The sequence below is a fragment of the Phodopus roborovskii genome, unplaced genomic scaffold (genome assembly GCF_943737965.1).
Source record: "Phodopus roborovskii unplaced genomic scaffold, PHOROB, whole genome shotgun sequence".
Lineage (NCBI taxonomy): Eukaryota > Metazoa > Chordata > Mammalia > Rodentia > Cricetidae > Phodopus > Phodopus roborovskii.
In genome coordinates, this window is record NW_026126566.1 from 2497060 (window position 1) to 2514273 (window position 17214).

Genomic DNA, 17214 nt, shown 5'->3' on the forward strand with positions numbered 1-17214 from the left:
AATGGATAAGAGCACTTAGATTTTCAACACCCACATGCCACTTGACAGCTAACAAACATATGTGATTCCAGGGGATGTGATCCACTATTTCAGCTCCCTTAGATACTACCACCACACACACACACACACACACACACACACACACACACACACACACACACACACTGCACAGACATGTACATGCAGGCAAAACACTGGGACTTGAGGGGCATGGTGTCCCATGCCTGTAATCCTGGCACTCAGGGGCAGAGAGACAGGCAAGCCTTTTTCAGTTCAAGACCAGCCTGGTTTACAATATTCCAGGAGAGTTGATAAGGGCTATAGAGAACCTGTATCAAAAATAAAACAAAAAAACCCAAGCAACCCACCCAGGACTGTGAATGAGATTCAAACTCCAGGCTTACTGTGTAGCAAGGGACAACTGCTGAGCCATCTCTTCAGCCCCAGTCTGTTGTTGGAAGTCTCCTTAACCAAGGTCCAGTACACAATGCTATGGCTGGATGGCTCTCTCACCACCTGAATTGTTAGTACCATATATAAAGTGGGACTATGGCCAAGTGTCAAATGCTTTAGAACAGTGGTTTTTAACCTTCCCCAATGCTGCAATCCTTTAATGCAATTTCTTGTGGTGACCCCCCCCAACACACACACCATAACAATTATTTTTCATTGCTATTTCATAACTGTAATTTTGCTAATGTTATGAATTGTAATGTGAAAATTTTTGGAGGTAGAGGTTTGTAAAAGGAGTTTTAACCCATAAGCTGAGAGCCACTGTTGGAGAACCTGGGTATGTAGAAGGAGGCAGTATTTATGTTTCAAGTCAACATAAGCTTCCTGAAGTTGCAGAGAGTAAATAAATCCAGCTTGGCAAAAGATGAGTTTACTAGGGTAACTGACTGGAGTATGGTCAACTCACAAACAGGTATACAGCTGAAAAATGCCAACACTGCCCTTCAAATTCTACTCCTCCCCTCTTTTGAGGGGTGACAAGTTCTCATGTCAAAATGACCTTGAAATCACTATATAATTATCATCTGATGGGATTACAGGATGCATGCTCCACCCCAGTGTAGTATCTAAGGGGGCTGGAAGAGTGGGTCACATCCCCTGGACCTGGAGTTACAGATGTTTGTTATATGGCATTGCATGATAGGCAAGCACTCTGCTGAGCCACATCCCTAGCTCCAAGATCCTATTTTATGTGGCTCTAAGTCTACTGCAGAATTCATGCAAACTTTATCAGAGAGCTGCCACCCACTGTTAATGAGCTAGACAGACTCAGAAGACCTAAAGTACAGACAAGACCAGATCCTGGAGAAACAATAAGCATATTTGTGCTACATTCTTGCTCTTATAATTTTCTGTGTGTGTGTGTGTGTGTGTGTGTGTGTGTGTGTGTGTGTGTGTGTGAGTGTGTGCTTCTGAGGATTAACCCCAGGGCCTCATACATGCTAGGCAAGTATTCTACCATTGAGTTACATCCCAGCCAGGAGATGTTTGCTTAATTTTACTTATTTGTGTGACCCTACCTGTGTGTGTACTTGTAAGGGCATACAACTTCTGGGAGTTGGTTTTCTCCTTCGACCACTTAGGTTATGATGCTTGGCAGCAAATGCCACTAACCCCTGAGTCCTCTTGCTGGCTTGAGATCTGAAGGTTTTGTTTGTTTGAGACAGGGTGTCACTAGGTAGCCTTTGCTGGCCCAGAAGCCACTATGTAGATCTCAGACTCATAAAGATCTATCTGCTTTTGTCACTCCAGTGCTGGCATTCATGGCATATATCACCTTGCCCATCATATCTGGAGTTTTAAGGCCTGCCTAGCTTGAGGCAGTGAGGCTTGCCCCCAAGATGGTTTCCATCCTGTTGTGGTGATGTGGTAATAGGACACTGCTGTGTCACTCTCTCTGGTAAAGGTCATGTCTTGTTCACTTACTTCAGCACTGTGGTAGGACAAGTTCTCCTTGCTGGACAAATCCTTGCTGGAGTGAGTCCATCTTAACAAGATGACTGGGCTGAAGAGTTGGCTCAGCAGTTAGGAACAAAGGACCCAGGTTCAATTCTCAGTGCCCCACATGGAGCCTCACCACTTCCTCAGGCAGCAGGCACACAAGTGGTTCACAGACATACACACAGGCAAAACAGTCATACATACAAAATAATAAAATAAATCTCAAAAATGCTTTTAAAACAACCAAGATGACATTTAGCTATGCTGTGTGGTAACAAAAAGTATATTTCTCAGATTTTACAATGCCAGAATCCTTGATAATAACAAGGTAGGGGTTCTGCGGAGATGGTTCAGTGGATAAAAGCCATTCAAACTGACATTCAGAATTAATGATCAAAATTACCCTCTAGAACCCATAGCTCTATGGAGGTGGAGTTTCTCTGTGTCTCAGCAATGGCTCCCAAATAACCACAAAGAAGCTTATTATTAATTATAAATGCTCAGCCAATAGCTCAGGCGTATTAGTAACTAACTCTTACAACTTAAATTAACCAGTTTCTATGAATCTATGTGCTGCCCTAAGGCTAGATTACCTCATCTATGAACTTCCCATGTTGCTTTTTTTGCATCTGGCTCTCGACTTCTCTGACTCCACCCTTCTTTCTCCCAGCATTCTCTCTGCCCTGAAAATCCTGACTAGCTACCAGCTAATATTAACCATGAGATCAATACATATTTACAGTGTACAAGAAAGCTATCAGCCAAACATTTATAATTAATAATGTAGCCAGGCAGTGGCACATGCCTTTAATTCCAGTACTTGGGAGGCAGAGGCAGGTGAGTTCAAGGCCAGGCTGGCCTACAGAGTGAGTGCCAGGAGAGGCTCCAAAGCTACACAGAGAAATCATCTCAAAAAACAAACAAAAAAAAAAAAAAAAAAAAAGAAGAAGAAGAAGAATAATGGATCTCTGGGGTAGTTAGGAACTGACTGGCAACACAAAAAGCTCTGCATACAAATGGTGCCCAAGTGTTTAGCACCTACATCCATATAAAACCTTAAAAAGCTTAAAAAATGTTCTAAACACACAAAAACAGAGCAGAGCTCATGTCTTTCATAAAGGCTGCAGTACCAAGATGAGTCTTCTAGCAGTTTCCCGCTGGATGTCACCAGCCTCCAACCACCATGTGCTACTGCCATCCACTGAGCTAAGGGACACTGGTGGCAACTGACATAGCAATTTAAGATGTGTCTCATGTGATCAAGAAACAATACAGATGCTCAAGAAAGACAGATTCAGACTGAAAACCCCTCTAAACTGGTTATAGTGTGTTTTTAAAAAATGCATAGGCTTGAGAGAGAAAAGAGAAAGGGTAGAGTCAGACATAGATGAAAAAGTAGTTTAAAAATAACAGTAAAGTCCTTAAAAGTCCTTAAAAAGGAATAGAGTTAAAAAAGAATAAACCATATAAATATGTGAAATAAACAGAGTCAGTATGCTATTATCTTTAGATTTTCTGATTGCTAATGAAGGAAAGACAGTTGCTAAGATTATGAAAACTGCTAGACTAAACCCACCTATATATTTTTAAAATGTCTTCACTTCAAAACAAAAGTCAAAATATATGTTACTATGGAGAATAGGTTATGCTTTTATTTCCACAGGAGATGAGAGGCTGTGGATTCATTCCAGGTTGATATGGATCAGGTCTGATTGGGGAAGACCCCCTGAACATCCTGACTACAAACACAAAGAAATAAACCTAGAAGAACTACAAGATACAGGATGTATATTTTACCTGCTCAAACATAAAACAAAAAAGTCATCTCTAACAGACTTACACATATCACATATTCCATACTTGTACTGTATTAGATTTAAAAGTTTATATATTTTCATAACAAGGTGCCAAACAAGGCTCAGGTGATCTGGCCTCTGTTGCAGTTCCCTCAGAGTTCTACATCCAGATCAGCTTCAAGGTTGTTGGCTGAGATGGTCCAACCTCAAAAACTACTCCAACCAAGACTTAACCATCACCCTAAATTTTCTCAGTGTCTCTCAAAGATGCCAGTACCTCAGACAACAGGAAGCAGTCTAGAAAAAAAATCTTCCACATTCCCAAAAGATTGATTATGGGTTATGGGTGTTTGTCATCATTTAAGGGAGGTTGTTGGTTACAAGTGTTATTGATCATAGTTAAAAAAAAAAAAACTCTAAACAAAAGAGCTAAATTCAAAGATCTCTTTCTAAATGAAAAAAAGGCATATCATATAGAAATAATGAGATAAGAGGGTAGATTATTGAATCTACTTTAATCACTTTTAACTCTCAAAATGTTTTACATTGGCATGAATTTTGGTTTAATGATGCAAAGTTTTTTATGTGATATGTATGTCTCTACTCTTGTTTGGGGTATTGTGCTTATACAGCTCATTTTAAAAATAATGCATAATTAGGAAAAAAAAAGCTGGGTGGTGGTAGTGCATACCTTTAATTCCAGCACTTGGAGGCAGAAGCAGGCAGATCTCTGTGAGTTTGAGGCAAGCCTGGTCTACAACGCAAGTTCCAGGACTGGCTCCAAAGCTATACAGAGAAACTCTGACTGTGTCTAGCCCTGTTAATTCTTTATCTGGGTAATTGTGGACTTCCTTTAACCTGTCTTCAACAAATGGACTGGATATTGTAACTATAATTCTTACTTGATAACTGTTTTGTTGCATATAATTTTACTATGTTAAAGTTAAAACCTTGCTTTTTAACTAGACAAAACGGGAGATATGCTGTGAACCAATCTCTGTACACTGTAAATACATATTGCTCTCATTGGTCAATATCTAGGCAGGATTTTTTATTTATTTTATTTTGAACAAAGAGATGCTGGGAGGAAGAAGGGCAGAGCCTGAGGAGTCTCGAGGTAGATGCAGAGGAAGCAGGGTGTGTACAAAATGATGTAACAAGCAATGAGCCACATAGCAGCAAGTGAAGGAATGGAAATGGGTCAATTTAAAATGTTCTAGAGTTAGCTAGTAGCAAGCCTGAGCTATTGGCTGAGAATGTAATTAATATTAAGTCTCTGAGTGGTTATTTGAGAGCAGCTGCTAGGACACAGAAAAAAAAAATCTGCCTACAGTTCTGGAGGCTGAAGGGCATGGTGCTCTGTCAAGGACCTCACAACACATGGCATCATGGAGGATATAAGAGGGAGAAAATACATGGCAAATATGAAACTCAGAGAGTCTGTTGTTCAAAGAGTCCTAACATTAATTCCTCCTAAAAGTATGTTCCAGTGGTCTAAGGGCATCACTTCTTTTTAAAACAAATCATTAAAACCTTCAAAATATGTTTTGTGTGTTCACACCCAGATTCAGACACCATGGTGCATGTATGTAGGTCAGAGGGCAACTTTTGGGAGTCAATTTTCTCCTTCATCACATGGATACAGGAAATTAAACTCAGCTCCTTAGGTTTGGTAGTAAGTGCCTTACCCACTGAGCCATATCTCTGCCTCTCTGTGTGTGTACACTTACATCCATGTACAGAAAACAGCCTTGGAAGAATGTCATCTGGTTCCTTTGAGTGAGGTCTCTCAGCATCCTTGATTTAGAATTATGTTAGGCTGACTGGATAGTGAGCCCTAGGGATTGTATCTATCTTCCTTCTCCCCAGGGCTTGGGTTATGAGCACTTTGTGTAGGTTCCAAGATCTATAACAAGGGCACTGGTGGTCATCTAGCCATCAAGCTCACTCCCTGGTATGAACAAAGAATGTAAACACCTAGGAAAGACATAAGACTGAGCCGTGGAGAAAGGGAAAAGTAACACCTTTTCCCTTAGGAATAGGAGAAACCCAGGTCAGGATTCCTAAATGGATTCTTAATTGAGTATTTTATAGGGCCCCTGGAATCTCCCTATCCCATTATGGGTGGTCCTGTTTAGATACCTGTCTCCATGCTTTCCTGATGTTTCTTCTAATGTCTTCTGAGAACAAGGGAGTCTGCTTTTTTTCTTTCCTTGTCCACCTTTATTCCCCAAACTCTCCTTCAGATGAAATGTGGGTTCTCATACTTTCAAGGCAAGCACTTTAAGTGCCTGAACGTCTCCCCAGGTCCAGTTCCCCCCCTTTAAAGGTCCCACCAGTTCTGACTTCCAAGTGTAGAGGAATCAAGCTTCCAATACAGGAACCTTTAGGGGATACATTTAAACCATACCCCAACTTTAGACCCTATCTTTCCTTCGCACCTTGTTTAACTCCATTACATCGTTTGTCAGATATTTCATCAACTACAGTTGGTGAGCTCATTTTGAGAACAGATTTATACTTAACTCACCATTTTAACCTCATGGCCTTACAGATGGCTAATAATGATTTCTTGAATGAAAATGTATTAAATAAGCCAACCTGTGAAATATTAGTTTATATTTTTGGTTTCTCTCCTGTTCTCTCTGTCTTTCTCTCTCTACCTGTGTATGTACTGAATTTCAAGCCCATTTCTACCTATCTAGATACAGTATGACCATGAGCTATTGTCCTGGATATCTTTGCAGGATTTTTTTTTCTTTTTCGAGACAGGGTTTCTCTGTGGCTTTGGAGCCTGTCCTGGAACTAGCTCTGTAGACCAGGCTGGTCTCAAACTCACAGAGATCTGCCTGCTTCTGCCTCTGCCTCATGAGTGCTGGGATTAAAGGCATTTGCCATTGACGCCCAGTCTCTTTGCAGGAGTTTGGTAAGGCCCAGCATGTGTTCTGAAGTGTTATGGTTTTGTTTCTAAGAGTTATTTATTTATTTTATTTATATGGGTGTTTTGTCTACTTGTATGTCTGCCTTCCAGAAGACATTGGATTCCTTTGGACTGCAATTATATACATGGTTGTGATCTGCCAACCCCTTCAATCCATTTTTTATTAAGTTAGCAGAGTTTACTACTGTTTCCTAATGAGCCCAGTGCTGGGGAAGATTTTCTCCTCTTATTGTACAAACATGTGTTTTCTCTTGTGTTGAAAATAGCATCACTTTTCCCTTTAACTTTCTACTTACCATTCAAATGTCCCAACAAACACACTAAAGGATCCTCAATATTAGAGTTCACTTGCTCTGAATTATTAAATAGAGCAGAAACCATTAACCCACCCCCTCCCCGTTTTGCAACAGGATAATATGGAGCCTAAATTGGTATGGAATCATGGATTTGCTATTTAGCCAAAGCTCTTTCTTCTTAACCACTGAGCCACGTATTCAGGCTGCCAAGGCTCTTCTTGAACGTTGTTTTTGTTTTGTTGAGAGACAGGGTCTCACTCTGTAGCTGTGGCTGTCCTGAAACTATGACTATGTAGAAGAGGCTATCCTTGAACTCCTGTCTCTGCCTCCTAACCGCTGGGATTAAAGGCACCTGCCACTACACACCCATCTCCTTCAACTCTTTATCTTCTTGCCCAGTAAATTAATGCATGACCACCACATCGGGTTAATCAATTTGTTTTTTTACATAGTCAAATAATTGAAAGATATTCCAATATGTGTTTGTAGTCACCTACCCAGCTTCCCATCATAGGCCATTCCTTGGGTCAATCACTGTTCATTCCTGCACTTCACTTAATCCTTTTCTCCTGAACCGGCTTGGTGGCCATCCCAGGACTCACGGCAAGGGTGGGTGTATTGGAGAAAATAAAGAGCTGTCTCCAAACCGGCAGTACAGAACCCCCTCCAACGACCGGGAGCCACCAGGACTGCGTCCTGAGCGCCCTCCTCGCGCGGTGAGGCCAGCTCGTGGGTTCCCTCCAGTGCCTTCCCCGCAGGACCTACCCCTCCCGGCCGGCTCCGCCTCCCTAGGGCCCGCCCTCTCCACCTGGCCCCGCCCCTGAACCGGATAGGTTCTTTCGCCTGGTGGGCAGCCCGCCCTCGCGGCTTCCGTTTCCGGTGGTGTCTGTGGCGGTACATCCCAAAGCAATGGCGGCTGGCGGCAGCGATCCCCGGGCTGGCGACGTAGAAGAAGACGCCTCTCAGCTCATCTTTCCCAAAGGTGGGACCCGCTACTGCTCGGCTCCGAGGTGACATGGTCCTTGAGTTACAGTCGTCATCCGCTCCCTGGTTAGCCTTAACCCTGGCACGGCGCAGGATTACCAAGGGATACACACGGGGTTGGTCTGCATGGCACAGAGGAGCCCTTGCGAAGTTCAGTTAATTCCTTGGAGAAACGTCCTTCTTAATAGATTACACGCTCGGAGTTTTGGAATCTTGGATGGCCACATATCGTACTCTCGTAGTTCCACTTGCTACCGTTTTGTTGTTGTTTATTGTTTGAAACTGTGTCTCACTTGTAGTCCTTGATGGCCTGCAGCACATATTGTAGACCAGGCTGGCCCTGAACTCACTGAGGTCAGCCAGCCTCTGCCTTGTGAGTGTTCGAATCAAAGGCATGCGTCACCACACCCGGCAGTTTTTTTTTTTTTTTTTTTTTCCCAGAGTTTCATGCTATGTATCCTAGGCTGGTCGTCAGTTTGTCACATTCCTGCTCCATTCTCCTGAGTGCTGAAACTAAGGGCATGTGCTCTTGACATTTAGGGGTATTTATCTCCATTTATTGGCATGCAAAAGACAGATCTGGAGCAGAGGTCTTTGTTTTGTTTTGTTTTGAGCTTTGGAGCCTGTCCTGAAACTCGCTGTGTAGACCAAGCTGGCCTCAAACTCGCAGAGATCCGCTTGTCTCTGCCTCCCAAGTGCTGGGATTAAAGGCTTGCATCACCACCGCCCTGGAGCAAAGATCTTAATTCTAAATTGGCAACTGGCAGAAGCTGAGCTATGGCCCCATCACAGAGCTAGTCAAAAGCATTTCAAGGCCTGTAGGTCAGAAGAGTGCATTGCCCCTGAGCAAAGATGCTGTTTCTGGGCCCTCTTTATATTTTTGAGTTATGAAGAATGGTTGGGCGCAAGATGGGTTCCAGTCTGGGATGACTGGTGCCTGCTTTTCAGTGAATAAATGTGTGCCACCAGCTGGGCATAGTACCCTGCTCCTGCTACTTGGAGCCTGTGGTAGGTGAATAGTTTGAGCCCAAGAGTTCAAGGCTAGCCTGGGCATTACAGTAAGACCCCAAGATTTGTGCTGTGCTCTTGTGAGTTTTGTTTTGAGACAGGGTCTCATTTAGCCCAGACTGGCCTTAAACTAGGTAAGTAGGCAAGGATGGCCTTGAACTTGGTGTCCTCCTGCCTCTACTTCCATGCTGCTAGGAATTAAACCTAGGATTTTTTTTTTTTTTTTTTAACTTTCAAGGTAGGATTTCTTTGTAGCTTTGGAGCCTATCCCGGAACTCACTCTGTAGACCATGCTGGCCTGAAACTCACAGAGATCCTTCTGTCTCTGCCTCCTGAGTACTGAGATTAAAGGTTTGTGCCACCACCTCTTGAGTTTAAGCCTAGGTTGTTGTGTGTACTAGACACTGTCAACTGAGCTACATTCCCAGACCCTGTTTATAACAAATCTTATTGATATTTGTAACCAAGTGTCTACTGAAAACTTAGGTGTTTGTGTCTGTGTGTGCTTGCGTGCGCATGTGCAGGCATGATCAGGAGCATGCACATAAGCAAGCATGTATATCCAGGTGCCTATGGAGTCCAAAGGTATCACATCGCCCGGGAGCTGGATTTATGGGCAGTGTACACTTGAACTGGTTGTGGGGAACTGAATTGGGTTCTCTGCAAGAACATTAAGTCCTCTCAACTACTAAGTCATCTCTATGGATGATGCCCTTGCTCCTGCACACCCATTTTTTGAGACAGAGTCTCACATAGCACTGACTAGCCTGGAATGTAGGCCAGGCTGGCATCAGAAATGCTGGGATTACAGCCAATGTGCCCAGGTGCTGTGGATGGAATTTATGGCTTTGTGCATATTGAGGAAACATTCTATCAACCAAGCTACAGCCCAGATGGCAACATTAACTTATTGTTTGTGTGTATATGTATACGTTATGTACATATATGTGGGCATATGTTCTTGTGCAGGTGCTTATAGAGGCCTGGAGTTGATGTTGAATAGCTTCCTTGATTATTTTTCATTTTTTGAGGCATACTCTCTTGCTGAACCCAGAGCTCACCAGTTTGGTTGATCCAACTAGTCAGCTTGCATGTAAGGATGTTTTGCCAGCATACATGTCCGTATGTGTATGTATGTCTGGTGCCCATAGGAGCCATAACTGGGCATTTGATTCCCTGGAACTGGATTTAGAGGTGATTGTGAGCTTACCACATGAGTGCTGGGAAACAGAACCCTGATTCTCTGGAAGAGTAGCCAGTGCTCTTTTAAGTGCTGAGCCCTCCCTCCAGCCCTTATGTTAGTGTTTGAAGATTTGTTTTTATTTTTATTATGTGGTATGTACTTGAGGAGGCCAGAGGTGCTGTGAGTTGTCTGATGTGGGTGCTGTGAATTGAACTTCCTTTGCAAGAGTACATGCTCATTTCTCTAACCCTCTGGTTTTGTTTTTGGTTTTTTTTTTTTTTTTTTTTTTTTTTGGTTTGCTTGTTTTTGAGTCTATGTGTTTCTGGCTTTCCTGCAGCTCACTAATAATATAGACCAGGCTGACTTCCGTTTCAAAGATCATCCAGTCTCTGCTGCCCAAATCCTGGGACTAAAGAAAGGTGTGAACCACCACTGACTGGCAAAGGCATGCTTTTAAAAGAGTACTTTCAGTTAACAGTTACTCTTCTTGCAGAGTTTGAAACAGCTGAGACTCTTCTAAACTCTGAAGTTCACATGCTTCTGGAGCATCGAAAACAACAGAATGAGAGTGCAGAAGACGAGCAGGAACTTTCAGAGGTTTTCATGAAAACCCTAAACTATACAGCCCGCTTCAGTCGTTTCAAAAACAGGGAGACCATTGCCAGTGTTCGCAGGTGAGTACTAAAAATAAGTTAAAAGACAACATTTACTTATGAGGTGCTTTTTCTTTGTTTTGTTTGTTTGTTTGTTTGAGATAAGGTTTTCCTGTGTAACAGCCCTGGCTGTCCTGGAATTCACTTTGTAGACCAGGCTGGCCTCAAACTCACAGAGATCAGCCTGCCTCTGCCATCCCCCATCCCCAAGATCAAAGGCATGCACCACCACACCCGACCTATATTGAGAGTGTTTTGCCAGTGTGTAAGGCTGTCTGTACTTCTGTGTACCATGCAGTACCTACAGAGGCCAGAAGAGGGCATCAGATCCCCAGGACTGGAATTTCAGGCAGCTGTGAGCCACCATGTGGGTCCTGGGAACCAAGCCTGGACCCTCTGAAAGAGTAGCAGTGAATGCTCTTAGCTGCTGTGTGATCTCTCTCTAACACAGTGGATGACTCTTTACCCTGCTATGCTCTCTTCAGTTTCCTTGGCTCTGCCTGCTGGTTTTGCTTGTTTCCTTTTTTGTGGAACTTTTTTTCAGGGGTAAGAATAGGAAGTGATTGGAAGGGGGGTTCTGTTGCCTCCATGACCTAATCAAAGATTGCAAATATTTTTTCTCACCTACATTTGATCTTTTTTGCTATTGATCATTGTTTGACAGTTGACATTTTTGTTTCTTATTAGCATATATTAATAGTACATAGTAATGTGTTCCATTGTGACATTGATATTTTTATACAAATATAGAATATATTTTGATCATACTAATTTCTCCCCATTACTGCTCTCTTTTCACTCCTACTCTATTGTTTGTCTTCCTGTGTTTTTATTTTCCCTACAATCAGCTTGCTTCTCCAGAAAAAGCTCCATAAGTTTGAGTTGGCCTGTTTAGCCAATCTTTGCCCAGAGACTGCTGAGGAGTCCAAAGCTCTGATTCCAAGGTCAGTACTGGGTGGGACAAGTTTTGTCTGTGTTTCATAGGTTTCTTCAAGTCAGATTGCCAGATCCAAGTGTTGTGTGCATTTGATATTTGGGGTGGTGGCATGCCAGCCCTGAAGAAGAATGTAATTTTATGGTGTTTGAGAGATGAGTGGGGGTTGGTTCTGCTCTCTGTTGGTGGCAGTCTCAGGTAGCCAAGGCTGTCCTTGAGCTCTTGGTTGTCCTGCTTCCACCTGTCAAGAGCTGGGATTGCAGATGTCAGCAACAGTTGAGTTTCTTACATTGATTTTTTTTGTTTGTGTATGTGTGGACGTGCATGCACATGTGTGTCGCATTAGGCATGTGAAGATCAGTGGACGACTTGGGCTAGTCAGTTTTCTTTTACCATGTAGGTTCCCAGGATCACACTCAGGTTTAGATTTGGTGGTGAGCAACCTTTACCAGCTTTACCGTCGTGCCAGCCTGATGTTTTTATACCATGCTGATAGGAAGGACATGGAACAAGGTGCTAGGGGTGTGGCTTAGTGGCAGAGCACTTGCGTATTGTGGGTGAGGGTCTGAGTTTGCTCTCCCAGCACCTCACAAAGGAGCGTAAGCAACAGCCAGAATTCTCATACACTGCAGGTAGGAGCACAGCAATTATACTTTGTCTGGTAAAATCAATGTGACTAATTCCCATTACCCAGAAGGGTATTCCAGTATTCGCTAGTGTGGTATTGGTGATAACTGCTATTGGACACAGTCCGGTCAGTCAACAAATGAATGACTAAAAATGAATCATTGCAGGGCCTACTAGTTTGTGCTTTTAATCCAAGAAAATCAGGCCAATCTTTGAGTTCCAGGCAAACTGTAGTTGTATAATGAGACCCTGCCTCAAAAAATCAAGCCTAACTAAAATAAACAGAACAAAACATTAAGGCATATGTAACTGTTGAGGCTTTTAAAAAATAATTTTTATGTTTGCACTTTTTAGTGCTTCTTTCTATAGGGGAATATTGAAAAGGAATCAGCTTAAAGATGGTAGAGCTAAGAGCACTGCACTCAGGTGTGAACCCTCTTTGAAAAACAGCGTGGGAAAACTGGCAGTTGCTAAGTCACCTACGTTTATTGGTCTTCTTGCAGCCTGGAAGGGCGTTTTGAAGATGAGGAACTGCAGCAGATTCTTGATGATATCCAGACCAAGCGCAGCTTCCAGTACTAATGTTCAGACACCTGGTCCCGAGACGGCACAGAATGGCACCACAGCCCTGCCTGGTCAGCCTCACACAGGAGTGCAGTTGCAGAAGATGCTTGGGCCGCTTTTGTAGAGTTTCCTTTATTGAGATACAATGTCACTCTGAAGTCTCAGACTCCTGACAGGCCTTCTGCCTCAGCCTCCCAAGTGCTGGGATTACAGGTGTGAGCCAACACTCATGGCTTGGCTTTTGAAGAGGAAAGCTATCTTGGTGGTGGTCTGGGTACTGTCTCCATAGTGACTATTAGACCACATGGGTATTGTGTCTTCTTGGTGCAGCCTTGTGGGGGCTGCTGTGGTCAAGCGTGCTGCACTCTGGAACTGGTGAGGTAGACAGATGTGTTGACTACCTCTTACCTTGCTTTTTTTGGACCCTGTATTATTCTTTGTTCTTGACATTTCAGTTTTTAATATAAATATAGTTTGTAGATTTTGAAACTAAACTGTTATATAAAAAAAAAAAAAAAAAAAAAAAAAAAAAAACTTGTGTAGGGGAAGAATGTTCTTACCTAGTTGGAAAAGGGAGAGATAAACCGGAGCACTGTGTTTTCTTTTGTTTGATAATTTTATTTATTTATTTTTTTATGGGGAGGGGGTACATGATCCATGGCACATATATGGAGGGTGGAGGTCAGAGAACAGCTTGTAGGAATCAGTTCTGTCACTATGTGGATTTTCAGGGTTGAACTCAAGCCATCAGGCTTGGTGGCAAGTGCTGTTATTCAATGGGCCATCTTGCTAGTTCCTAAATTGTTTTTATTTTATTTACTTACTCATCTTTGCAACTTTTAGAGATCAGATGGAAAGCCTTGTACATGCTAGACAAGTGCTGTACTTTTGAGTAACACCCTTTCGCTGAAATTCCTATTGTTTCTGTTTGTGTGTTGTACACACCTATGTGCAAGCATGTGTATCTATGTAAGGAGAACAGCAGAGGACATTGGTTGTATACCTAATTGTCTTAGTTAGAGTTTTTGTTGCTGTGAAGAGGCACCATGATCATGGCAGCTCTTATGAGGGAAACATTTCATTGGGGTGCCTTGCTTACCCTTTCAGAAGTTCAGTGCATTATCATCGTGGTGGAGAGCGTGGCGGTGTGCTGGCAGACGTGGTGCTGGAGCTGAGAGTCCTACATCTTGCAGGCAACAGGAAAAAAACTGAAATTGAGCCAAGCTTAAGCAAAAGACCTCTAGGCTCATCCAACAGTGAGACTTCCTTCAACAACTCCACATCTGATAGTTCCACTCCCTATGAGATTCTGGGGGTCAATTACATTCACACTACCACACTTGGTGTCCTCGCGTCTTAAAAAAAACTCTGGAGGAAGCAGAGGTAGGCAGATCTCTGAGTTCTAAGTCAGCCTGATATTATACATAGAAGGTTCCAGGACAGCCAAACCTACATATTGAAACCCTGTCTGAAGGGGGGAAAGTGAGGGGAAAATGCTTGAAAGAAGAGCTCATGAGCCCTGTGAGCCTCCCTGTTTCTTTCATGAGAGGCTGTTAACAGGCCAGATCTCATGAAGACCTATAAGTGATCATGGGCCTCTATGATTCAAGATGGTGGACCTTATAGCCCACTTGAAGGAAACAAGCCAGGTGTTCTCCATTGGTGATGAGTTTGGTTAGGCTGCTCTGGAATCAGGGAAGAACCTGCTTACAAAAAGTGCAGAGTGCAATGGTCCCAGGGCTGGAGTGGTTGCAGCAGAAGGAGCTATAGAGAGAGTAGCTGGAAGATGCTGTGTGAGGCAGCAGCCATGGAACAGAGCTGTACAGTGCTTGTCTGCTTAGAAAAGTGATGTAAAACAGAGAAATTGACTTTCTGCAGTGTTGGAAGAAATGGGGTCCACTGGCCATCTGGGAAGGTTGGCAGGAAAGGACGCAAGGGAGGAGGGAGAGTTGTGCATGTAGACAACTTGCTTAGCCAAACATGATATTAGGGTGCTGTTACAATAACAAGATCATTACTTTTTTCCCCAGTTTTTGAGTCATGGTCTAGGCAAGCCTATAGCTTGTAATCTTTCTTCCTCCTCCTATAGACTGTTCACGACACCGTTCATGGTTTTATGCAGTACTAGAGATTGAGTTCAGGTCCTCTTGCATGCTAGGTAAACATTCTGCCAACTGAGCTACAGCCCAGCTGTGAAATAGTTATTTGTAAAGTTTACAGTATCAGTGCTTGGGGAGGTAGGTGCAAAAGGATTAGGAGCTCAGGCATCCTCAGCTACATAGCAAATAAAAGGCAAGTCTGAACTACATGAGACCCTATCTCAAAGAAAAAGAGACACTTCCCTGACAGGGAAGAGAAATGAAAGGGAAATGTGGTCAAATAGTCTGGAAAGCTGTAGGGCTACTTAATGAACCTGCAAGTGTAAGGCGTCTAATAAAGTTACAAAGGTAGCACTTGGAAAGCAGAGGCAGGTGGGTTTCTGTAAGGCTACAAAGTGAGACCCTGCCTTAAAAAGTACCCCCACCCTAATAATAGTACAAAGGGGGAGATTAAAGAAGAGAGTTGAATTTGAGCCCTACAAGGATCATATGTAAAGCTTGGTTTGCAACATAGCAATACTCTAAGTTGGGGCTTTAGGAAAGGGACTATATCATGATGATTTGATATGCTGTCAAATGTGATGAGCACTTAGGAGAGGCAGGACCTATGTGAAGGGAATTGGTCACTGGAGGTATGCTTAGATGTTACCATTGGTTCCATCCTCTTGTCTTTGTTTCCTGGCCATCATAAAGCTATAGAGCCACCCAACTGTGGATTGTGACCTTTGGAACAGTATGTTAAATAAATATTTACTAATTTTTCTTTTAGTCAGGGTCTCCTGTAGCCCAGGCTGGCCTCAAACATGCTTTTTTCATAGCCAAGGATAACTGAACTTCTGACCCCCCCCCCCCCCCCCGGTCCCCCAGTCCCTACCTATTGAGTGCCAGGATTACAGGCTTCTGTCATCACACCTTGTTACCTTGTTTATGTGTTACTGGGGCTCAAACCCAATTAAGGACTTTTTGAATGCTATAGATGTTCCAATTTGGTTTTCAGTGTCTTTGAAAAAAAATACTAACTAATGTAACTTATGGAAAGGATTTATTTGGCTTATACATCCCAGGTCCCAGACTTATCACTGAAAGAAGTCAGGGCAGGAATCAGCAGGCAAGAACTGAAGCAGAGGCCATGGAAGAACACTGCTGGGCAGTGGTGGTGCACACCTTTATTCCCAGCACTCAGGAGGCAGGGACAGGCTGGTCTCTGTGAGTTCCAGGCCAGCCTGGTCCACACAGCGAGTTCCAGGACAGGCTCCAAAGCTACACAGAGAAACTCTGTCTGGAAAAACCAAAAAAAAAAAAAAAAAAAAAAAAAAACAGAGAGAGAGAGAGAGAAATACAGCTTACTGGCTTGCTTTTTACTCAGCTTGCTTTAAAAAAAAATATATTAACTAAGGACAAGGACAACCACATCAATCATTAGTCATGAAAAGGCCCCCACAGACTTGCCTTCCAGCCAATCTGATGGAGGCATTTTTTCCCAATTGTTCTCTCTTCCTAGATGACTAATTTGCAAAGTTGATCAAAAACAAACAACAACTAAATAGCACAAATAACCCCTTGTTGATGAGACACATAATAACCGGAGTTGGAGAGATGGCTCAACAGTTAAGAACACTAGCTGGATCTTGGTTTGATTCCCAGTACCCACACAGTGTCTTACAACCATTTATAACTCCGGTTTCAAGGATCAGACACCTCTTCTGGTCTCTATGGGTGCTGCATGCATGTGGCACACAGACGTAAGCAGACGAAACACCCACACATAAAATTCTTAGCTGGGCAGTGATGGTGCATGCCTGTAATCCCAGCACTTGGGAGAGAGAGGCAGGCAGATCTCTGAGTTTGAAGCCAGCCTGGCCAACAAAGTGAGTTCCAGGACAGCCAGAGCTGTTACACAGAGAAATCCAGTCTGGAAAAACAAACCAAACCAAAAAATTCTTTAATCAGAATTTAAGATCCAGAGGTAGGCAGATTTCTGTGAATTTGAGGACAGGGTGTTTGTTCTATATAGTTCCAGGATAGACTCTCAAAAACAAACAAACAAAATATAAGCCTAAACAAAACCAATAAACACTTTAAAAATTAATAACCCTTGTTTATCCCAACCGTCATATTAATATCAGTATCACAATATAAATACAATTTAGTCCTGGACATGGTGACACACGCTTTT

At 42.9% G+C, this 17214-nt stretch overlaps 1 protein-coding gene across 1 annotated transcript; it reads left to right on the forward strand.

The window, feature by feature from the left end:
- Positions 1-7847: 7847 nt before the first annotated feature.
- Polr2d (RNA polymerase II subunit D) lies at positions 7848-13219 on the forward strand. Its single transcript, XM_051202319.1, has 4 exons — positions 7848-7968; positions 10655-10835; positions 11663-11758; positions 12879-13219. Exons 1-4 carry the CDS (start codon positions 7896-7898, stop codon positions 12955-12957), a joined length of 429 nt encoding a protein of 142 aa, XP_051058276.1. The 5' UTR covers positions 7848-7895; the 3' UTR covers positions 12958-13219.
- Positions 13220-17214: the final 3995 nt, after the last annotated feature.